General features: G+C 39.3%; 1 protein-coding gene across 7 annotated transcripts; it reads left to right on the forward strand.

Annotated features, from left to right (window-relative positions):
- The first annotated feature begins 1,184 nt into the window (after nt 1-1,184).
- LOC131250951 (uncharacterized) lies at nt 1,185-21,363 on the forward strand. 7 transcript variants are annotated; one of them, XM_058251377.1, is made up of 8 exons: nt 1,185-1,333; nt 7,131-7,316; nt 10,545-10,786; nt 10,872-11,130; nt 16,298-16,477; nt 18,785-18,940; nt 19,346-19,530; nt 21,119-21,363. In XM_058251377.1, exons 2-7 carry the CDS (start codon nt 7,305-7,307, stop codon nt 19,520-19,522), a joined length of 1,026 nt encoding a protein of 341 aa, XP_058107360.1. In that variant the 5' UTR covers nt 1,185-1,333; nt 7,131-7,304; the 3' UTR covers nt 19,523-19,530; nt 21,119-21,363. The 7 variants fall into 7 exon arrangements, with proteins under 7 accessions (XP_058107360.1, XP_058107358.1, XP_058107361.1 ...); XM_058251375.1 differs by lacking the exon at nt 21,119-21,363 and adding an exon at nt 20,344-20,758; XM_058251378.1 differs by lacking the exon at nt 21,119-21,363 and adding an exon at nt 20,344-20,758 and having other exon boundaries at nt 10,668-10,786.
- Nucleotides 21,364-25,004: the final 3,641 nt, after the last annotated feature.

A 25,004-nucleotide genomic window follows, 5' to 3' on the forward strand; every position in this document is an offset into this window, starting at 1 on the left:
TTAGGACAAGAGCCAAATAATTAGGTAGATCCAAAGCTCGAGTGGACCCCACCACAGAAAATAATGGGGGAGTGATGCCTACTGTTTAAACCGTCCTAGGTCTACCATGATTTTTATCTGAGATCCAACCTGTTCATGAGTTAAAACAGACATGAAAGAAAGAAAAACACAGATATCAGATTCATCGAAAACTTCTATGGCTCACAGAATTTTTTAATGGCAGCCGTTCAATCTCCACTATTTTCAATGATGGATCCAGTCGAGATTTCAATCTGCCTCAATTTTTTGGTACATGCCTTAAAATGATCTATATAAATGGATGGACCGTGTGGATACAAAAAATTCATCATGGTGGGCCCCACAGAACTTGGTGACGTCACTTCGGTAGCCAGTCTCGCCACGCGTCCAAAGTCCCCATCCCACCGCGCTATTCGAAAAAGAGAAAATCATCAATACTCCGGAAGAGTATGATAATCCATACACGTGCAGATACAATCTTTACTCCATATCAAATCCCATCCGTACAAATATCATTCCCACTGTATCGTGATATAACAAGGATGGACGACGATTAGACGAATTCAGGCGATTCATTTAATCTAAACCTTCGTATAAAATATCGACAGCTCATAGTTATTTATGATGAGAAACGCTCCAATGCTTAAGGTTTGGGTCATATTGTTCTAGACTGTTCATCAGGGCTAAGGTGGATTTCATGGGCCACCAAGAAAAACATTACCCTGATCCGATAAATATTAACCATTTGATTAATGCCTTAAAAATGGACGGTCGTGATCATTCAAAACAGGATCCAACCATCATGGTTTGCTCGTGTCTCTTAAAAGTCACTTTTTTTGAAGGGCAATTCTACCACCGCCATCCATGACATAGAAAAGGACGGCTGCAGAAATCAAGGTCGGATTCGATCATTCTATCGGTGTGATTTTTGCAGCAAGCCATGCAGTGAAGTCTAATCTAATGGACGGTTCAGATCGAACCAATAGGACAGTCCAAGTGAACCGATGCAACTATGAGCAATGGAGCATTTTTACCACCTAATCCTATATCTGAACCACATCTCGTGCGGCCTAGATTGAGCGAAACGGGGGCTACGTATGCGTGGTTGGAGTGCACGTGTATGAATAGTTGTACTCCGCCAGAGCATCAAATAACTCCTCTCTTCAAAAGGAGCAGTGCCATGTCTCTGCTCATTTCAGCACTTTCTCGACATCTCTCAAGTGTCATCCGTTATATAGTCTTCCCTCCACCAAATGACATTTGAAGAACTAGGGCTTCAAAGACAACACAGAAAGATCGATGGAATCTCGGCCGTGTAAGTCCTCAAACTCCTGTCTCTTTCTTTCTCTCCTTCTTTCTCTCTGCAATTTAAGGAAAAAGATTACGGATTGTGGTGCGGTGTGAAGATCACCCTGCAGCATCACCATTCCTAGGTGGGGCCCACCTGAAGAACGGTTCGGAATTCTGGAAGGTGAGTCCCACCTGTGCAGAATGCTGGCCCGGATGAGAAGCAAACACCGGCCACTACGGCTATATATATATATATATATATAGGGAAATTCGGGAGCATAATTTGGAGAATTTTAACAATTTGGGAACTGATTTTTTTTTTTTTTTTTGAAAAGAAAAAAAAATATAAACTTTTATTAGAGAATAAGATTATCTATGTTGGGTTGTGGTTCTTGTGAAGAGGAATGCTCTGCCGAATTGCGGGGTGATTGGTTGAGGGGTCATTGTAGGGGTACTTTGGGAATACTGGAATGTTGGGAGTGGGCCCCACATGGGTGTTGTCAGGTGGGGCTTTTCTTAGTTGCTTAAGCATTCCTCAGGAAGCTAGTCAGATGATCCCCGCCGTGTAAATGCCCTGGGGCAAAGCAAAACTCATCTGTTGAGCCACTCTTGGGTATGAAAGAAATAGATAGCTTGAGAATTCTCCGTCTTTGTTCCACCGGCCGAGCAGACCGGCATATTCTTTTGCGCTAGGAAATTACATGGTTGGCCCCATGTGATGAGCAGCTTGGATCTTGCATGTTGGCATGTGTGGAATAGTGGATAGCTTGAGAGTACTCCGTTTTGTTCCACAGGCTGAGCAGGCTGGCTTGATCTTTTGCCCTGGGAAATTACATGGTGGGGCCCACGATATGAGCGGGTCAGATCTCACAAGTTGGCATTTGTGGTAGAGTGCAGTTAGTTAAGTCTGCATTTCCCTTTCCCAAGTGTTAGTTATAGCTATTATCGAATTCAATGGCAAGGAATATTTTGATTTGGCATGTATGCCGGTAGTAAGCAGTAGGGCACTTCTCCAAAGAAATTGAAGAGTCGATTTGCAGCATACATTCCAATGTGGCACACTTGTCATGGATGTGAGCAATGCATCAGTTGGAGTCACTATTGGGTATGAACAATGGATGGTTAGGAAAAGGATGACCGATGCTCTGAATTTAATTACATTGTTGCTCACTGAATGAGTGGACCATCTTGACTTCTACGCTAGGGCATGTTCATTGTGTTCGCCAACTAATGAGTGTCCCAGGTCTGTCACATTTTTTCCCATGCTGGCATGTGTTCTGGAATTTCCTTTCAATTTCCTTGTGGAATCACCATTGCATTTCCCACACCACTGTATTCCTATTACTATTCATGTAACAATGATGCTCCATGTTCTGAAAAGGTTGCTGTTTCCAAAATTGTGTAATGGACGTGGCAACAGAGTTTCAAAGAAAAACAAAAATTTCATGTATCTTAGTGGCTTTATATACTCTTTAATCTTTATATAGTTCTACTATCATTTTTAGTCATGTAGAAGCATTTTTCCTATAATTGGTGCATTTTTTTTTAGCTCCATTACACTCAAGGTATTCCGTATCGGTAATGGTCAACACTGTTACTGATATGAGTATCGGCTGTATTGGCCGATGCGGTGGCATAATGACCATTACGATGCTTGTAACAGTTGAAAAAAAATTTGCCCGAAAAGTTCTGAAAAATACTTAGAAAATTCAGAATAATGTAAATATTCTAAATATGTATTGATTTTTTGTTTTGAACATGTTTATGATAGCGTAACGGTCAACAATTTGGTGAGTGTTGTATCTAGTTGTCTGGTGAATTTGTGAACATGGTTATGTGTCTCTAATATATACACATCACAGTTGAACATTAGAACTAGAAATCAGATAAAAAGCATAAATACCACTTATTTTTTTGAAAAAATGGCCATCGAAGTTTCTATTCGTCCAAATCGCTGTAATCTATAGTTTTAACCCTAAAAAATATAGTAAAAGTGGTCGAAATATATTGTAGAATAATCTATGAAAGTTTTTGGAATAAGAAAAGTAAAAAAATGAGGAGAAAAATGAATTTAAATAGAAATAAAGATGCTAATTTTTGGATCATTAGGGGGGTAATGGTGTTATGCCTCATAATGGCCTATACCTGTAACGGCTGATACGGTCTCAGAAAACCAGCTGACACCTTTTTCCCCTCATATCGTGTAATAGTTATGGCCGTTATCTATACATATCGGCCATACGGAACACCTTGATTGCACTCATTAACTTAAAGTTGCTTTGATATGCCATGTTTACTTGGGTCCCTATGTTTGATACACACATTGAGGTTTCTATGTGTTGGCTTGTTGTGTTTCCAATGCTATAAGAGATCAGCACAACTTTCAAGGAAAAACGATGACTTGTTTTCTCTATCTTATTGGTAGCATTTCCTCGTAATCCAGACCGTTAATTTGAGTGGATCCTTTTGCGACAAGTCTTTACCATTTGATTTTCACTTAATTTTTAGGACCCACTATTCCTTACCCGCATTCTTTCCAAGCAGCAGATCTATAAGGTCACAAACCTTTTTTTTTTCATGGAGCTAATTTCTTCATTTATAATTAAAATCCATTGCTTGGTATGCAGAGATTAAATGCCCCAATATGAAGCACCCTTACTTTCATCTATGGCCAACCATGTAGCATTAATGCAAGCAATCCTTCCAAGTGAGCTTCTCTAAAGCCCAAGGTTCAGACTCCTTTGGTACCACACGCCCATTGTTGTCTACAATTGTAAGATTGCTTTGGATTTAACTTACCAAATTTGCGAGCAAGGGCTAAGGTTTGTGAGCCTTCCTCACATGACAAAAGTCCGATGAGCATCCTTTAGAAGGATTGGACGAAGAATATCCCAAATTTGTCTTTGAGCCACCTCAACGAGTTTGGATCCGAAGAGAGCGAAATTCTTAATAGCCTTTTAACTCTTCCTCCTCGTCCTCTAGCATATTCCTATGACAAGACGGAGTCCATGACATCTCGGATCCCGAGGCTGAACATAAAAGATTAATAGAGACATCCAAATTTGGGGACAAGTTTGCCAACCTCGGGAGTTCTTCATACAACATCCTCTCACCCAACAAAACATCCTTTCAGAATCGAACCCTTCTTCCCTCCCCCAAAGAGAACCCCACCCTCTCCTTGAATCTTTCCCCTATGCTCGAGATAGCCTTCCACTCCCTTGTCGCCTTACATAAGAAAGACTTCTCAGTCTGCCATTCCCTCTCCTTCAATCCCTACTTTCTTGTCGCCACTTTCTTCGAAAGGTTTCCATCCTCCAAACTGAACCCCCAACGAGCACCATATTGATAACTTGCAAATTCCTCATACCCGCTCCCCTTTACGTCATAAGTATACACACCTCTTCCCATCTCATGAGATGGAATTTGTTCTCTTCCTTCGCCCCACACCATAAGAAGTCACATATGAGGCTCTCCAGCTTCTTCTAAACACTTTTGGGCATTTGAATAGGGATAAGAAGTGAAGCGGAATATTTGAGAGCGCTGCTTTTATTAAGGTAAGTCTACCCCCAAGGAAAGGTGCCTGCTTCCTAGCTGAGAGTTTCTTCTCAACTTTCTTGATGGCCTTGTCCTATTAATGCTTTGTGGGCTTCCCAATGCATAGTGGGAGACCGAATTAGGGGCCATTTGGCAGCATAGATTCAATGTGAATTGAAATCTAAAATCACAATTACTATAGAATCCATGTGAATTAGAATCCTAGGCGGTGTTTGGCACTATGCATATGGATTCCATGTGAATCCAAAATTTGTGTTTGGCACCTTTCTCCATGCATAACATGTATTTCACTAAATTCCCCACTGTAAGGTTTATGTGAAATTCACCCTGATCACCAGGTGTGTTACTCAATATTAGCCATAGGGCTCAAAACTCAGCTTGGTCTGTGATTCAGGTGGACCATACGATTGGAAACAATATACAGGGATACCTCTCTCAACCGTTTCCTTCGTATGGGCCACTTGAATCAAGAATCGGGCCGATTTTTGGGCCCTATGGCTAACATGGAATGGCATACCTAGTGGTTGGGGTGGCTTTCACGTAAACAGTAAGGTGGGGCATACCAATTCTTGAAATCAACTAAATCATTTTCATGTAGAGACATTGTGGCATGAACCCATCTAGGCCTTAAAAATGTTGTGGGACATGGCCACCATGATGTTTATGTAAAATCCACCCCGATCACTAGGTGTGTTGCTTAATTTGAGTCGTAGGGCCCAAATATCAATCCACCATGATGTTTATGTAAAACCCCCCTGATCATCAGGTGCGTTGCTTAATTTGAGTCGTATGGACCAAATATCAGATTGCTTTGTGATTCAAGTGGGCCGTAGGAAGGGAAATAGTAACCCTCACCCTTCAAATTGTTTCCTTTCGTGTGGCCCATATGAATTGAGGATGGGCTTGATTTTTGGTTCCTAGTCCTACATTTTAGTTTTGTATCTAACGGTAGGAGTGGATTTCATATAATCATCATGGTGGGCCCTGAAAAGATCAAGGGTGCAAGTCTCCCTCTCGGCTTTTCCCTAGATATGGCCCACCTAAATCATACACCGAGCTGATTTTTGGGCTCTACGGTTAAATTAAGGGGATGCACTTAGCGATCGAGGTGGATTCCATGTAAACATGACTTTGGGTCCCACCAATTCTTGAAGCAAGCATACTGTTGATTTTGGTGCTGATGTCATCCATGGTAAAGGGTGGCAATGGGATTTGAAAACATAACTCTTGGCAACGAATCTGAAATGGGTGAAAGGGTGGTAAATGGAATCCATTTACGACCACGTTACCATCCCCAAATGCACTCACTTTATGCGTTTACCACCTATTCGCACCCTTTTCCAGCATTTCCATGGTGCCAAACGACTCCTTATGAGGAAGGAAATGAACCAACCCTACAGCCGAATACCTCCTCTAACTTTTTAACCTCCTCCTTGGAGATGCCAATGCCTGACATTTCACTGTTTTGGATGCTCATCTTTACACCTGACACCACTTCAAAGCACTATAGGATCTTCCTAAGGTTATCCACCATGTCTCCTCATCATCACTGAAAAGTCTTATGTCATCTGCATGCTGAAGGTGGGAGAAATAGAAATTATGCAATAATACAAATTTCTACATTATTGAATATCTGTATGGGCATGTTGGTGAATTGATTTTTCAGGGTCCTTGTGTTTGACACCCATGTTCATAACCTGTTCATGTAGAGCATAATGCATAGCTGCACTTGGTTTAAGGATAAAACTTCAGGTAGCTATTATAGGGTGACAAGGGGTGCCATTGACAGTTTTGTTTGGGTGTCAATTTGGGTTGTTATCTATTAGCAGTTTGGCGGTCATTTCTTTCTGTCTTTTAATTGACAACTCTTATGGCATTGCTGCATCAGTCCTTTTCTGATAGTTAGTTTCGGAACCCCTTTATTTGTTTTTAACCCTTGATTAGTTTTACACTCTTACCGCTATGTTTTGCTGTTGGTTGGTAAAGATAGTATGTTGGGCTTCTATAAATGAGTTTATGGTTTCAAACTTTCTTTTGGTTACAGCACCATCATATTTCGTCGGTCCTTGTTTTCAGTTTAACCAGAGATGCAATCAATTCTTTGAGAGATTTCCTTGCATGGTATCTAACATAGCATTCGTGCTGTGACCTTGTAGGATCATATCTAACATCTTTTGAGAGTTTGAAGCATAGAATTAAATTTGTATGTTTTCTGTATAGTTCACAGCTTCTATGTCTTTTAGTTCAATTTTTGTTTTGGTTTTCAGGAGATTGCTTATTAACGGGTATGATGCAGCATCATGGAGTTCAAAATCCGATACCCATCTTTTGAGTGTACACGGATGAAATTTGTAAAGCACATTGTTGCGGCTACCAATTCCATTGTAGAGCAGAAGACAAGAAGTTGGATTTCATGATGGTTGATTCTTCTCTGTTACTGTATGAGAAACATGGTATTATACTTGAGTCTAATCCACTTCTAGTTTTATACTAGGGAAAATTAACAAACATCCTCTCTTAAAAAAGTATTGATACCAAGAACCCCAAAGTTTTACTTTCATCCCTGAAAGCACCAAAGTTTATAAAGCAGTCTGGAGGCACCCCACCATGCGTTAACATTCCATTCCTTCCATTTTTAATTTTCTTTTCCGAAAATGCTCCTACTTGAAACTACTAAGGCAAAATGAAATGTCCCTAACTTGTAAAAACTGAGGTGTGGCTCTGCAACTTAGTTGAAATCATCCTGGAGGGAACTCATCCACCGCACACTTGGCAAGTATGCATTACAATCCAGACATCCAAATTGCTGGCCCTGTTGTGAATTAAACATAGATTGAAATCACAATGATGGAGGGATCTTTGACCATGTTGTTTTGCCCATTAAAATACAATTGCTTGATTATTTCTTAACCATCCACTTGTAACCGTGAATTGAATTATCGGCATCAGCAAATCAGTGTCATCCTCAATAGGGGAAATGATTTGAACGGCCTGGATCAATGAACATCTGTGTCACATGTTACTTGATGAATCATCACCATTTAATAAATTGTGATACATAAGCAGTGTATCTGCCCCTTGGTTGACATAATCTCCATCCAGGTTCCTATATCCATCTTTAGACATGCCGAACAATTTAGATTGAACAATGTAGATGATTTGAAGAAAACATTAGGCTGTTCCACTCATCTAGTGATCCTCCCTTTTACGAAACAAATTGTAATAGAGTTTGAATTGAATCATACCACAATAGGCACCAAGCAAAGTAACATATCAAGACGTTATCAATTGAGAACCTGTTTAACAGGTGTATGTGTGTCATGGTTGCTCATAATAAAGCTTACGCCAAAAAAGAATTGCCACCAACATGGACCTCAAAATCATGCTTCCCTCGAAGCATAAATGTTATTGTGTTTTTGAGTCAAAAGCCATAAAAAATGCAAGTTCCTAATGAGGCCTTCAAAGAATCGATTTTAATAAAATTTTCTTTATTAGAAAAATTGTAGAATTGTAGGATTCATCCAAAAGGGATTCAAAGAAGGATATGAATCTTTGATAGTGTGCTGAGGGCGTGTCATAAACCCTTCTTGTGGGTCTGATAAACCCCTGTTCTGGCTATTTGTATTCTGTCCTGGCTTTTGTTTTTATTTTGCTTTGCTTGGTGGTTGGCAAAAAAAATTTCACCATCCATCCAAAAAAGCAAAAAGAAAACAGAAAAACGAAGGATTGAAATAATTTTGCCTAATACTTAAATCATAAATCATTAGATTTTGACAACAATGGATGTTCCACACACTTGCTAGCCATGATTTTGTATCAGGTTGTCCTCAGCGGCTGCACACATGCCCACAAGCACACTTGTGCATGATTGAACTCCAATTCAAACATTAGGTATGGATGACTTGGAACTTTCCCTGTTCCAAAAATCAAGATGATTCACGCATCAGGTGGGATATGCTCTTGTTAGGAAAGTCGATGGTTATAAAAAAATCACTATTGGCTTGTGGCCCACCTAATGGGGGACAGACTTTGATTTTGGGACTGGAAATGTTCACAGTGAGCCCCACATTGCCCTGCACACGTTTCATGTTGGCTCATGTGCAATGATTCACATCTTCAATGGACCACAGTAGTATTTCTCTGTCATGGTGAGGTCTACATATGAACAGCTCATGTCTCAGGCATTGGTATGTTGGTAGGTGTGCTACAGTTAGGGGGTGTTTGGTTGCTGGTTTTTGTATTTCTTGTCTTAACAATTCCCTATATTTTATAGAAATCAAATTTGGTTCTCACTGTAAGGTTGGTTCTTACATTCCTCAGCTGTTTCTAGAAAAACTTACCTCAGCTTTTTGCCAGGGAATGAAAAACCTGGGCAATTAAAACAGAAATTTAGACTTTTTCCAGGTTTTTCCAGAAAATCAGTTGTATCAACCAAACAAAATTTAGTCGTTCCCCAAGAAATACAACGCCAACTCCAACATTCTCCAGGAAATATAACAAACGGATAATGAATTTTCAGCAACCAAACAGGCCCTTAAAGGTTCCTATGGATTGTGGACCCACAATTGATGGCCTGTGATCCAAAATCGAATATCCTTAGCATTGATATTTCAACCCCTTTTCAGTTGAATGCAGACCATTACTGTATTTTATATATATATATATATATATATATATATATATATATATATATATATATATATATATATATATATATATATATATATATATATATTTCTTGTTTTGAAACTTTCTATTTGCTAGAGACGTGCTGAAGGGCTTAGATGTCCCCATCTGGTAGACTTCTGGTGCATGAATCACCCAAAATGGGCTCATTCGTATCAACGATTTGAATCACCGAACATTGGGACCACTTGTACAACTTGAAAACATGTGCATAAACAGCCATGGAGAAGCTCCATTTCCAACTCTTCCCAACCTCACTCCATGAAAACATTTCCAAAAATCTCGCAGCAATTTTTATAGGGAAAGGATCATATTTGCAAAAGGACATCTAACTGACCCAAAGTTGGTATGCTAGGGGTATGTTATGATGATTTTCTGAACTCAGGTTTAATGGGATGAAAGTAACTATGGGTGTTTCCTGATCCGAACACTTCTTCTTATGGGGTTTGTGGTCACTTACTCCTATACTATTGTTTGTGGAAGTTTCCTAGCATTGCTCTCCCTTGTTGCTCGCATTTATGCCTCACCAAATGGTGATCCAGATTGTTCGTCTGTAGGTCAAACCATGGTAGGTCATGGGGCAAAAATCCCATGGTTTTAGATCTTGGTTTTTGAGTGTGAATGAATGCATGTTTTGGTGCGGAAACTTGTTGCTTTCTTGACCCTGCCCCACAAAACACACACACACACACACACACACACACACACACTTGGGATTGGACTAATTAAAACCATGAATTGTTGATCTCCACCGACACAAAGGATCGTAAGACACAACTTTCAATGCTTCAACACCTCTGTACGCATGGTGAGGATATCTGTGCAGTGAGATCTTTCCCATGTCACCCATACACTGTTCTGCAGGCCCACTAGATCAAAAGTCTGAATCATCACGTTTTGGGGGCACATGGGGCATGCAACAATGGAGAACAAATGGTGAGGTGGTCTTGTTTCTGTTAGTAGTAAGTTCTAATTATAACTGATCCCACTTGCAGACTGTATTTGCATTCAAGGCATCGAAGCCAACATCATTTGTGCTGCGGGTGGTTCTTTTATTCTTTGTGACAGCATTTGGAGTGTATATTTGCTTTGTGAGTCTAAAGCAGACGACTGTACAGATAAAACACAAGAGCATACTTCCAATTATTGAAAAGGCAAAAGTGCATTGTGATATGCTTAACATCCTGCCGAAGGAGGTCCTCTATATGCATTTTCCGCATCCCAAAACTTATAGCAGGTAATTTGTTTATCCTTATAGTTACCTTGTCTATTCACTTTTGTATATATTTTTGCAAGCTAACTTGTCAATTTTCTTTGAACAGGGGTGAGTGTGCATGCACTCCTGTCCGCTTCTTTGTGATTTTATCCATGCAAAGATCCGGAAGCGGGTGGTTTGAAACCTTGCTAAACAGTCACCCCAACATCAGTTCAAATGGGGAAATCTTTTCTGTTAGAGAAAGGAAAACCAACATTTCAACGATCTTAGCAACATTAGATACCGTCTACAGCTTAGACTGGTTTAGTAGTGCGGCAAAAAACGAATGCGTAGCTGCGGTTGGATTTAAGTGGATGCTTAACCAGGTGAGATATCTTTTATCATCTCTGTTCTTACATTACATCCCATACCTATACATGTACTGATGTACAAATCGTACTTGCTTGATCCTTGTAACCAGGTCCTGCTCCCACTTTGAATCATGCTTTGGACTCAGGCCCATGCTCCTCTTTTCTTACCATTTATGCTTGCTAACATTTTGAAGCAGATGCTTCACCCCCCTACACTTGTATTTGTTGCCTCTTAGCTTCAAGCTTTGTGCAACTATTGTATAAGTGCTTGCGTGTGTGCATGCATGTGTGCCTGTGTGTTATATGAGAAATGCTCCAGTGCTCGTAGAGCACCATTAGTTATAGTGCTCATTATTGGATCAGTTCGCTTGGAAAGTCCAAGCGATTGAAGTGTTTGTGCTTGCATGCATGTGTATCAGTTACTTGGAATGCCTGATCAATTGATCTGAGCTGTGTGTTAAGTCCAGAATACATTATAGGCTACTATGCAAACACCTTAGTTTCTGCAGCCATCCTTTTTCCAAGCCATGGATGGGATGGTAACAATTGCCTAACAGAAGTGATTCTTTAAAATAATAATCAAACCATTTGTGCCCCAACAAATAGATGGATCAAATTGTTTTTCGTATCTATTGTGTAAATGATCTTAACCATCCATACTAAAGACCATTAATCAAGTGCTTAATATTTACCAGATCATTGTGACGTTTGCATGGTAGCCAATGAAATGTGCATCAAACCTAATGAACAGTCTAAATCAATGGATTGGACTCTCTAAGTGTCCCAATGCAACTAGGAGCGCTATTAAGTTACAGGGCTTTGAGCATAATGGATCCTCTCTCTCCCTCTCTCTACACAGATACACAAACTTGTACGTTCTTATGCATTGAAACATGGTTGTTTGGAATAAGAACTCGGCAGGTGAACAAACTAATTTGCCTAATATTTGTTGTTCAGTTGTCAATATTTTTCTCAATAAGAAGAGAACCATATTAAACAATTGAGTGGAAGAGAGATGGATAGATGAAAAACGTACATATGAAAGATATTCTAGAAGGAGAAGAGGCTCTTACTTCTATTTGGTTTCTCAGTGCAGTGGAAATACCGAAATCTGAACCAAACAGGTGGTGAGAATCACTGAAACACGCCTCAGAAAAAAAAAGAGAGAACAACCAACACAATAGTTTGCATGTGGTGAGATGAAGTATCAAAAGAACCCAACCAACGACAAATAAGGTGAAAAGGGAGGAGATAAATAAGAGAAGTCTTACCTGGGGCATAAGTACAAAAAATAATTCTTTCCACCCAAGTAACTATTCAATGAACTGCTCTCTACTCTCTTTTCTTTTCTCACAATTTACAGACACACACGCTCTCTCAATATATATAAAATCTACACATGGTTTTTATAGATCTGGAGATAGCATAAGATAGAGTACCTAGGGAGGTTATGTGGTGGCGATGAGGGGGGAAGGTGTCCTAGGAGCATACGTAGACATCATTAAAGACATGTAAGGGTGCCATGTTTGTACAAAGTGAAAATGGCACGTGGCGAGACCATTGAGTTTCCAATATCAATGGTCTTCATCAGGGGTAGGCACTTTTCCTTACTTTTTTGCACTTTTTATAAGAAATGATAGCTTGCGAAATCGTTTTGGCCTATTCCGGGCCGTGTGTAGTCGATCAGATGTGGTAGAGTTTGTGGCTCTTCATGAGGGCTTGAGAATCTCTGCAAAGTCTTTTTCCAAGCTGCTGGTTGAATGAGATTCTAGAAATGTGATTAACTGGTTCTCTTTGTTGGGCCGGGGCTGTGAGGATTTCCTTTGTCATCTGGACATTAGAGCTTTTTGCATGGCTCCTAATAGGGCTGAAAGTTGGGTGGGTTGGTGCTCAACCCTAGCCCAACCCAAGGTTCCCATACCTCAACCAAACCCAACCCAACCCAACCTCGGGTTGGAAATTCTCAACCCAAGCCCAACCCAAGCTTGATCGGGTTGGTCGGGTGGATACATGCTAATATTTTCATTATTACATTAGTCTATTATATTTCAATACAGGTCTTATTTTTTGTATCTATGATTTAATTAATAATATATGTAGTTATTTATCATAAAGAACTTCATTTTTGTCTAAACAAACAAGTAAAATATAGGACAACTACTCCTTTAAAAGTCATGTTGTGTAGCACGCAGTTTATTTGGAAGAGAGAAATCTAGCATATATTGGTAGCTTGAGTCATCGCAAATGGCATGGACCAATGAGACCCGATGGCACTATGATTTCATGTGCCTTCAACATAGACAATCCACACCAACTCTATTTCTTCGTTGATGATTGATGGAGAAAGGGTATTTGACAAGGAGTGAATTTGTGATTCCATTGTCAACTACTGTTCAAATTTGCTCTTGGATGATGGTGTGTCTCGTCCAAGCATAGATGATCTCTCTTTTAATATCCTATCTCAAGAGGATGCCAATCATTTGGAAAGTCCTGTTCATCTCAAGGTAACTGAATATGCTGTTAGTGACCTTGGCGGGGATAAGGCCCCTGGGATTAATTTGGCATCTGTACAACGAGATTCTCAGTTCTCATCAATTGATCTCCTTTCGGTTTCTTTAGAGCTTCTTGTGGCCTCCAGCTGGGAGATCCCTTATTTCTTTTTTTATTCATCATTGTCTCTGAGGCTTTTAGCCGCATGCCCTCGAGAGGTCAAGAGGTTGGCCTCTACGGGGGTTTCTGGGTAGAGAATTTTTTGGATCCTATTAACCACCATTTGCAGATGATACCCTTATTTTTTATGAAGCCAATGAATCTATGGTTAATCTTATGTGTATGAATTTTTGTTGGTTCGAAGTGGTTTTATGTCTTAAAGTGAATATGTCCAAAATTGAATTCTTTGGAATCAATCTCCCTTGGTACGAAACCTCACGTTTGGCTAAGTTATTTGGGTGTGGAGTGGGTTCCCTCCCAACTATGTACCTTAGTCTCCCTCTGTGTGTGGTGAAGTCTCCCCTCTTCCTTTGGGATAATATTCTCGAACATATGGAAAAGAAGCTTTTCCCTTGGAAAAGCAAGCTTCTATCGTTGGGTGGTAGGATAAATTTGATTAAGGCGTCTTTGTCTAATTTATCCATTTATAATATGTCGCTTTTCCACTACCTAAATTATGTTATTCTTCGCATTGATAAACTCTGTAGGAAGTTTCTTTAGCAAGGAGGATCCTCTCACTGGAAATTTCCTCGCCTAAATTGAAACGAGGTATGCTTGTCTTTCTCGGAAGGAGCAGGCATTAAGAGATTGGATTTGGTTACCAAGGCTTTGCTCGGTAAATGGGTTTGGAGATTCAATAATGAGAACAATCTCTGAAGATTGCTAGCTGTGGCTAAATATGGGGTTGATCACACTATGGGATGGATCAAATCTTTGACTCTCTATCGCTCCTAGAATTTTAAATGACTTCAGATTCAATCTGGGTAATGGGGAATCCATTAGGTTTTGGGCTGATAAATGGTGTGGGGATCCCCCCCTGATATTAGTATTTCTGTGAGCATGGTTTTTGGGTGAGGGTGTGAACAATGTTTTGATTCCCCCATTTAGGCGCAATCTGCGAGATTCCGAAATCGAGGACCTTACTGCTCTTCTTTCTTGTTTGCAGGGCTTTGTCCCTTCTCCCTTTTTGGAAGATTCCTTGTTTGGGAGCTTAACAACTTAGGGAGCTTTCTCGGTGTGGTTGTTGTATAAGGATCTAGCTTCTCCCTCTTCCCTAGCTTTAGGCAGTCCCTCAGCCCAAGTTTGGTTCTATGGGGCTCCCCCTAAAGTTGTGGTGTTTGCTTGGCTTGCCATCAAGAATCATATTTTAATAGTGGACAACCTTTACAAGAGAGGAATGCCCTTTACTAATGTTTGTTTGCTATGCTTCTAAGATGCTGAATCTGTGGATCATTTGTTCTATCACTGTCTTTTTGCGTGGAACATTTGGTCTAGCTTGTTAGATTGTGTGGGTGTTTCCTAGGTTATGCCCTTATCCATTGAAGATTTTTCTGCACTTGGCACGAGGAAGAAGGTGGAAGGCTTGGAAGGAAAAGATGGAGACCGAGCATGCTTGCAGTCCTTTGGGCATTCTGGTTTGAAAGAAACAATCAGGTTGCTTCCGTCGGGGTTTTTGGTAGAGTTTTGAGTTTGTTTAGAGCTTGGGCCCCCTAGTGTAGGTTTTTTGGGGTTCCAGCCTTGGGGCTGGCTTGTTGTACATAGTTTTCGGTTTTTTTTTTTTTTAATTGTGTGTGTGTGTGTGTGTTTTTTTTTTTTCTTTGCTGGGTTCTATTTTCTTTTGTTGTGTTTTCTAGCTTTGCCTAATAAATTCATTCACCTTTCAAAAAAAAAAAAAAAAAAAAAAAAACCAATCTTCATCACCAATTCACCATACATGTATTTGCCAAGTAGGAACATCCTTTCTTAGAACTTCTAAGAAGAGCATCTCTCTTGGTGGGCATCGTTGTCATTTGCATTCATAGCATGTTTAATCCTAAATGTGCAAGAGTATGTTGATGTGTAACTATAGTGCAGTGCTTCTTTTTTTTTTTAAATTTTTTGTTTTGTTTTGTTTTGTTTTATTTTGTTTTGTTTTGTTTGTGTTATTATGGTGCAAATTTATATTTGGGTTCAAAGTGGTGACCCTTGATCAACAAAGATGGTTGGATAGGAGGAATCCATGGTGGATTGCAGATGACCCCAAAAGAACTATGATTAGAAAATCATAGACATAAATAGGGGCATGCAAAATGGATTTTAGGAGTAAAAAATGGTCTTACCTTCCATTTTGCATGCCCGTATTTGGATTGTTGTGATAATCCAATCAAGGCGATATCGGGGCCATGAGCATTCCACAGTGGAGCCTCTTATACAATTTTCATGGAGATCATAAGTGGGCGCACTTGGGCTCACAAAATTCACACTGTGATATGGCATGGACAATCCATACTGGATCATAGTGCAGTTCATATAATTTCTCATCTTGAACTGGATGAATGGTGTTCACTGTTCAGTGGTTTTTGTGCCCAATTGTGCTTATCAATATCCCTCATAATTTATAATGTATAATAGATGCCATATTTCCTTGTTATGTCCTGCTTGATCTGTTCTTCCGATCTTTCTATAACTTTTTTACTTTCTCAATCTTTTACAGGCTGTCATGGACTATCACAGGGAAATAGCCAATTATTTCAATTGGAAAGGCATTTCTGTAATATTTCTGTTTCGTAGAAATCTTATGCGAAGGCTTGTCTCCGTGCTGGCGAATGCTTATGATAGAAATGTGAAGCAGCTCAATGGCACCCATAAGTCTCATGTGCATTCAAAAGAAGAGGTCTCTCTCTCTCTCTCTCTCTCTCTCTCTCTCTCTCTCTCTCTCTCTCTCTGTGATTACAGCATATGTGTGGCCCTCCAAAGCAACCAGATTGTATTGGATGATGTTTTTGTGATGGGCGTATTTCACTCTGCATTTTGGACTCTCAGTTTCTCGTATAAGAAGGCTTCCAGTTTGAAAAGGCAAAGATGGGTGAAAATACCTTTAACATTTAAAAATTTTCATTTTAAAAGTTTTATCAAATCTTGTTGTTATGTTTAAAAGCTTTTCATCCTTCTATTTAATGATGTACAAGTGAATTGCACCTTTTGTGTTTACAAAAAGTCAAAGGCTAGTTTGGTCACTACTCATACATGCAAGCTGAATTCCCACCACCAAACTGCAACCTTTTTTTTTTCCCGAAAGGTAGTAGATGTTTGTTAAAAAGCTGCTCAGTGACTGCTAAGACGGCAAATAATTACACGGAGTAAGTCAGGGAACATAAAAGATCTACCCGAAAATAGGAAAATGTTTTACACCATCAGATCCTGCAGCCCATTCCATTACATCCCTTTTAATTTTCCACACAACTTCCTTCCAGGGCCTTGATTTGTTAGAAAAACAGTGGGTGTTGCGTTCACCCCAAATATTAAGAATAAACGCCAAACCGCAGCCTGTTAGATATAGGAAAAGGCAAAGTGCTTGTATTGGCTTATCCTTCTGAGACAATGACTGACATATTTTTATTTTTGAGGAATAACTCTAAATTTTTTTGAAAAGAAATGAAAGAGGAACAAAAAGCATGACAATTACGGTTTCAGGAGTCACCAATGCAAAGAACTGCCAAGACACTCCTTTGGAGCACATCTGAGATATCATTACAGTCTGCACGATTTTTTTTTTTGATAATGAGAATTTTACTAAAATCATGAAAGCAGCACACTGAGATGACGAGAGGTCATCTGGTTGCAAGAGTGTTGAGTGTGACTGCTCTACAACAATCCTTAGATTGGCATGTGCCACCAGCCCATTCATTTTAACCTTCTCCTGCACTGAACATAATAGTCCTCCCTTTGTGATTCTATATTACAGAACACATTATTTTGATTCTTCCATATCAGCCACAACCCTTTATTTTTTTTACAGGCGCACACACCCCACACACTCACGCTGGTGGAATTTCACCGCCTATGGGTACTCGAACCCTTGACCGGGAGTTGTGAAACTCCATATCAGCCACAACCCTGCTAGCAAAGCAAGGTGCCACAATGCTCGTTTGTTCATTCCCAAACAAATACCCTTCGCAAGCATCTCCGAAAGAGGAAATGAAACCCGCAGCATCATCTTTCTTTCTCTCTCTTAATTATAAAATGGGGGCCCGAAAATATTTTTATGGAAAATGTTATTTGTTGTCAAATGTCATGGAGATATTTGGTCTATTTTTCAATTTACTCGGGGGCTATGAGTTATGCGAAGGTGAAATGTACCAAATTATCCCTGCAATTCATCAAAATGATCTCCATGTCCACTTCCTTTTATTATAGTTGTAAGATACGCTCATAACTTACAGTTTTGTACTTAATAAGACCCACCTGACTCAAGACTGATTTATAACTACCCCAAAAATAATCTCTCGTGCCTATGGCGTGAACCAGTGAAAAATATAATCAGGCACACAAGAACCTTTCTGATTCATGTTGATCAAGAATGATTTACAGTCAACAGTGTGACTTGGTTCTGTGCTGTGCATATCTTCGTGTCGAGGACTGTATAATTTATCTAGTAAAACCAGAAAACAAAAACTCTATCTGAGTTCTTGAACTCAAAAAATCAGAACACGCAAACTTTTCAAACTTGAAAAATATGCTTATCAACTGAGTTTTGATTCAACTGGGACACATGCCCTTGTCCGATTAGCAGTTAGAACTATGTGCTTTTGAATGTTGATCTGAACTTAAAAAATGGACCGTTTGGGGGGAGAGGAATAGGCAGTGCTTTGAAAATAGATCCAAATCTGAAAGCTTGGTAATTAGGAAGATTACTTCTTGGGTGGTTGGTTGGGCTTCAGGTTTAAGGATCCAGATGCTTGTGTTCTTCTTGCCATTTTGGGCCTGTAGTTTTTTTTTTTTCTCTTGTTTGCTTTGTATTCTTTCCTGTCTTCTTTTTGAAGCGGCTATTCAATAAAATTGTTACCTTTCATAAAAAATAAAAAAAATCTAAACTTAAAAAATAACATTGATGGTTTCCTGTCTGTTGACCTGGATTATCTAATTTATGCTTATGAATCTGCATGCACGTTGGCTTATCATCTTTAATCATCCATTGCAGGCAGAGGTACTAGCACAATTCAAGCCCATAATCAACACCGCTGTCTTGATACCCAACCTCAACCATGTCGAGCAGATGATGGCAGATTCCTTGCGGTACTTCAACAGCACCCGCCATGTAATCTTGTACTATGAGGACATTGTTAACAACCCCAAGGTAAAAAAAAAAAGAAGCTTGCTGCTAAGGCTACATGCACTTGCCTACATGTCATCCAGGGGCATGTTCCAACTTTTGCCACATGTCCCTGATCCACGTGGCTTGTGAGGTGCGCCCTACTGTATGGATGCCATGGCCAAAAGATCAGGCTGGTCCACTAATCAGGTGGGGCCAAGCATGTATTGAATGTGGGAATTGGCAATTTTTTGAACCATCCATAATTAGCATACATCTGTGGTCTACCTGATGCACTTTGGCCAGGGAATCTACAGTGGGGTGGGCCTGCCTGATAAGTGGTGTGGATCTCATGAGGGGATGCAGGTGAAGTCAACATAACTCCGAAAAAACAGTACTTGCTTTTATCTATTTTTCCTCAATATTGATTTTTTTTTCATTCACTTGCAGACATTATCTGATGTTCAAGAATTTCTGAGAGTTCCTGTAAGAAGATTAAGGAGCCGCCAGGTGAAGATTCACACCAGACCACTTTCAGATCATGTCGCAAACTGGGAAGATGTCTACAAGACGCTGAATGGGACACAATACGAGCATCTTCTCCATCATGTGGATTACATCCCCTGATGTGAATTGTAAGTGCTTTCAGAGCTTCTCACTAGTGTGTAGATGGCACCAACTAAAACAGTTGATGGGTTATGGCTAAAGTTGCAGCATTTTTTTTAAGTTCTTCCTTTCACAATGTAGATAGAAGAGGCTTAGGTTGGGTGTGGCCCACCATGTAGATGGCTTGGCCTGAAAATTGGGACACTCCGTTTCGTCATACAGGACACATGTATGCTGAATGCTGACAGTTGGCATTTTTCTAAACCAATGACTGTCTTCATACATTCATTGACCACCTGAAGTGGTGATTCGTGGTCCCTATCATCCAAACATCAGGGCCACTTGATGCACAGCCCAGATTGGCTGGGTAGAGGTATTTGGTCCTAGCTTTAGGCCTACCTGCAATTTGCAATGCATGGGGAGAAACACGATCTCCCTTACAACCTAGAACACTGAGCAAAATATAATCTAGCCACAATAGTAAAAAAATCAGGTGCCATTGGCATTTGGCAGGCTCCTGTGTGCTGCCCTGACATTTTCCATTGGCGGATGCAACCATTGCAGTATAAAATCCGAGGGTTCAAGTTCATTAGCTCAAATTGAACATTAGTATATTGATACTGAGTTTTCTACAAGTGGTGCTTAGTCATGGATCCAGGCCATTGGTCGTCCAGTCGACCTGCCGTTGATGGACCATGCCCCCAAAAACCCGCAGATTGGAAGATCACCATCACCAATCATGGGCCTCTTTTCAGTTGTGTGGACGATTCCTGCATGTCTCTCTCTCTCTCTCTCTCTCTCTCTCTGATTGGTTGATGTATGTCTGAACTGTCTATTTGCAGGCCAGAATTGAATGGTTAAGATTGTTCTATTGAGAAGATTTTTGAGCCATGGCCCTTCCCTGGTGAGGCATAGCAGAACAATGGTCGAGATCACTGAACCACTGCTTCGCTTGTACCAACAGAAAACTGAGTTTACAGTACAGACGGATGACTTGGTAATCCAGCCTGTGATACGGATACATGAACTGATGCGAGGAGAGGCCTCATTCTACAAACAGACCCATGATAGCGACAGTTTGGATCCCTGAACCACGGACCACCACCTGTACTGACCGAAAACCTGGATTTGTATTATACCCTCGTCAATGGAATGAATATTATCTATGCAAAATGTGAAGTGGGAATTGTTAACATTTACGTGGGAAGTTTGGGAAGATAATAGCCATTCAATATTTTTGGCCTTTTACCTGATGCATGCAGACTGTTTTAGTGTTCTTTAGCTGTCTAAAGGCCATGGTTTACCCCCTTTTTTTGTTAGCTTGTTAGTACACCCACTGTCAGTCCACACATCACTTTTAACCACTCCCACTAGGGAATCGATACCAAGATCCCAGTGTTGAAACCAGGTATCTTTCGCTAAAGGCCATGGTTTACCCTGACTGAAGGTTTCTAGGGCATAGTCCTTCCAAGGTGGGTGCCCATCAGATCAACTGTCCCAATCATTGAATTATTCATTTAAAATGTAATCTCATATGACTCAGCGATGTAGCCGTTTCAGACCAAAATGAAACGGCCACCATTACGATACTGGACTGATGTGGGGTGAGTTGTGCAGGTTTTGGTCCCTGGGGAGAGTTGCAGCCCCATTTGTATAGATTGGGGTTGAGGACTCTAATTCTTGAAATGTTTAATGCATTTTGGTTCATTGATTCATTTTCATAAGCAGTTGCTTATGCTTGCAGACATTACTACCTAAGTTTGGATTCTGTGGCCTTTGGAAGAAAGAACACAAAAATTCTCCAGGAAGAGGTTGGAAGATTTTGTAAAATAAAATACTAATAAAATTTTCTCTGAGTATTACTGGATGATTAGTCATTTTTCTTCAACATTACTCAATGATTAGTGGATTTTCACTCTTGAATCATGAATGATTTATGAATTATTAGATCGTTGATGTCCTCTTCATATTGGCCTGCTAGATTGAAGGGTTGTAATAATTTACCCTGGTAAATCACTGTGGTCTTCATAATAAAATCCACATTAACGGTCTGGGTCATTGGACATATATAGTAATGAATAAGGAGTGGCTGGGCCCTTTAATTCTTCGTTCAAACCCACCTCCATTGACCATGCCATCTAACTGTAGGCTCTTTTCAGTGTGTTCATGTGCGCTGTAAATGATTCTACTGGGCCACCATTTCTTCAACAAGGCCTGCAACGGTGCTAACCATCTGCTGCAGATTACAATGAGAGCAACACAGCTCTACAGTTCGATGGAATTGGCTGTCAATTGACTGGCCCCAACCATTAGATCAAGATGGGTCCAAAAGCTCAGCCTCGATTAGTAAGCAGCCGAGCTTGAACAATCAGGTTGGGCTGTGCTGGGCTAAGTCCATAGCATGGCAATAGGGGGGATTGCCTAATTTCCACTAGCGGTTAACCTTTTCATGTGATTTGAAGATTTGGGGTTAGTTTTTTTTTTTTCTACAATGTAATTTGAAGATTTGGTGGAACTTATGGATACAAGTTCTCTATGACGGTGAATGCTCACATTTATATGGCAAGCACTTTACAAGCTAGACAATCATAAAAAAATAATAATAATAAAAAAATTCCGTGAACACATTACAACTTAAAGTCAAACATAATTCCTTGATTTCCTCTTATATAAAAAAAGAGGCACAATTAAAATTGTCTGAAAGGGGGATGTTTACAATTTCATACAATAATCACCTTCGGCAGCCCATGTAGAAATGCAAAATTGGCCTATATTGTTTTGACCGCCTAAAAGCAACTAAAAAAAGGAGAGCCCTGCACATGCTTATGTGGCACACGTTTGAGATTCGGGCTGTCCATTAGGTGGGCCTCACGTGCATGTCACTTTAGCTAGAACCAGACAATTCCAATGCTAGAAAAAGTAAAGGGAATTTTAGAAATAGAAAAATGTAGAAAATATTTTTTCTGGCCTTGAGTCGTGCAGAAGGGGTTCTTTTACTTTAAGACATTAATTACCCGCTATGCATTTGAATTGTAGATTATGTCCATGTTTCAAGTATCTGATGAAAACATTACCAAATAAAATTGAAGTCACATGAGTATCCAAATGCTATGCATTGCCACATAAAATGCCAATGCACTCACAAGCTTCCCCACATAATGCCACATAAGCTGCCATGTAGTAGGCATGATGGACACGTGGGCCGAGCCGCACATATTTAAAGGAGTAAAAGACATTTTTTGACTAAAAATCGACTAACATAACTATTATCATAACTACTTGTTTGGCAGCATGGATTTGGGGGATTAGCTACTTTTTTGTTTTTTTTGGTAGCTAAGAATTGGAGGGATTTGGGTTTGAGAGGAACTCAAATCCTCCAAAAGATCTCCTTTTGCACTCCCATTAAAAGCTATGATTTCAAATCCATGCTGTTAAACAAGCCCTAGTTGTGATAAAGATCAAAAAATTTTAATTACTATTAATTTTGTTATTTTTTATTTTTACACAAGTGATCTATCTTGCAAATTGGAAAATGCTAAAGTCCCCACCTTCATCCAGATGTTATCAACATCAGGAAAAACTTTTAAATGGCGCGTGTTAGATAACCAATTTGGACAGTCCATTAGTTCATAGCATGGTGGAAAATCACTTTGAATGATGACCCTAACCATTTCATCAATAGAATGAAAAATGGACAACCGAGATTGAATATGATCAGAGAAGTAAAATAAGTCCAATCATCTTGAAATGTCCACTTAATAGGATTGCTTATGGTTCCAAAGCAAACACTAACCATCCGTTCTATGGCTCATAACAAATGGACCATTTTAACAAAATAGCCCACATTAGATTAAAGTGATTTGTGCACCATGACTTGCCCCTAGTTGTATTAATCTATCAATGATCGCCTGCACCATGTCAACTAAAAGCTCTCAGAACGTCACATAAGTCCTGTGAACCTGCGGATGCTGACAGACTCCTAAAAATGAGTTCATCTCATATTAGCTAACAGTAACAATTTATTAGAGATTGTGCTTTTTAATGCATAATGACTTCATCTTAACAATAATCATATATTAGAGATCAAGATCCTTGTTAAACTAAAATGAAATAAACTCTTTTTCAGGCGGCTATCAAAAAATTAATTTATTTTTCAAAATTGACATTCAGCTCGTTGGAAAATTCACGCTTCATGTTTTATACACCATCTGTCATAGTCTTTAACCATCTATTTTTTAACCTTATAGCCCACCTTTTTGGTGGACCTACCAAATTATTAAGAGAACACATATATAGTGGGTTCGGCTGATCTCATACATGCATCATGTAAGATTAGCATGCCGAAGAAAAAACTGGAAGAGCAAAATAAGAAAAAGAAAAACATTGGAAGACACATGACCCACATTTCCATGTTTCGTAAGATGTTCTCATATTAGTTAACAATAGCAATTTATTAGATATTGTGATTTCTAATGTATAATGAGTTCATGCATGTTAACAATAATCATGTATTAGAATTCAAGATTCCTATTAAACTAAAATGAAATAAATTCTTTTTCAAGCTGCTATCAAAAAATTAATTTATTTTCTAAATTGACATTCAACTCGTTCAATAATCCACGCTTCATGTTTTATACACCATCTGTCATAGTTTTTAACCATATATTTTTTTAACCTTATAGCCCATCTTTTAGGTGAACCCGCCAAATTATTAAGAGAGCACATGTATGGTGGGTCTGGCTGATCTCATACATGCATCATGTAGGATTAGCATGCCGAAGAAAAGAGTGACAGCAAAATAAGAAAAGGAAAAAAATTGGAAGACACATGACCCACGTTTCCATGTTTGCTAAATGTTCTCATATTAGTTAACAGTAACAATTTATCAAAATCGTGATTCTAATGCATAATGAGTTCATGTTAACAATAATCATGTATTAGAGATCAAGATCCCTATTAAACTTAAGTGAAATAAATTCTTTTTCAGGCGGCTATCAAGAAATTAATTTATTTTTCAAATTTGACATTCAACTCGTCCCATAATCTGTGCTTCATGTTTTATACACCATCTGTCATAGTTTTTAACCACCTATTTTTTTAACCTTATAGCCCATCTTTTAGGTGGACCCACCAAATTATTAGGAGAGCACATGTATAGTGGGTTTGGCTGATTTCATACATGCATCATGTAGGATTAGCATGTTGAAGAAAAAATAAAATACCAAAATAAGAAAAAGAAAAAAAAATAAAATGAAGACACATGACCCACGTTTCCATGTTTACTAAGATGTAAGAAACTAAGTTAGGCTTTTCTCTACCATCCAATGGAGAGGAATGACTAATAGAAAAGGACTCTGCTCATGTCCATATAAACTAATTCGGCTATGGGGCACTTGAAAAAAGCTCTATAATAGATGGAATGGGTGTTTTGAAGCCATGAAATATTACTAAAAAAAAATAAAAAAATTAAAGCTTCTTTTGATGAAATGGACCCAAACACGCA

The sequence above is a fragment of the Magnolia sinica genome, chromosome 7, assembly GCF_029962835.1.
Source record: "Magnolia sinica isolate HGM2019 chromosome 7, MsV1, whole genome shotgun sequence".
NCBI lineage: Eukaryota > Viridiplantae > Streptophyta > Magnoliopsida > Magnoliales > Magnoliaceae > Magnolia > Magnolia sinica.

What these genes read in the sequence shown, in the direction of transcription:
- LOC131250951 (XM_058251377.1), top strand. An exon ending in TTAAGTGGATGCTTAACCAG is followed by an intron (nt 11,131 to 16,297) that starts GTGAGATATCTT and finishes AATCTTTTACAG; the next exon opens with GCTGTCATGGACTATCACAG. An exon ending in ATGTGCATTCAAAAGAAGAG is followed by an intron (nt 16,478 to 18,784) that starts GTCTCTCTCTCT and finishes CATCCATTGCAG; the next exon opens with GCAGAGGTACTAGCACAATT.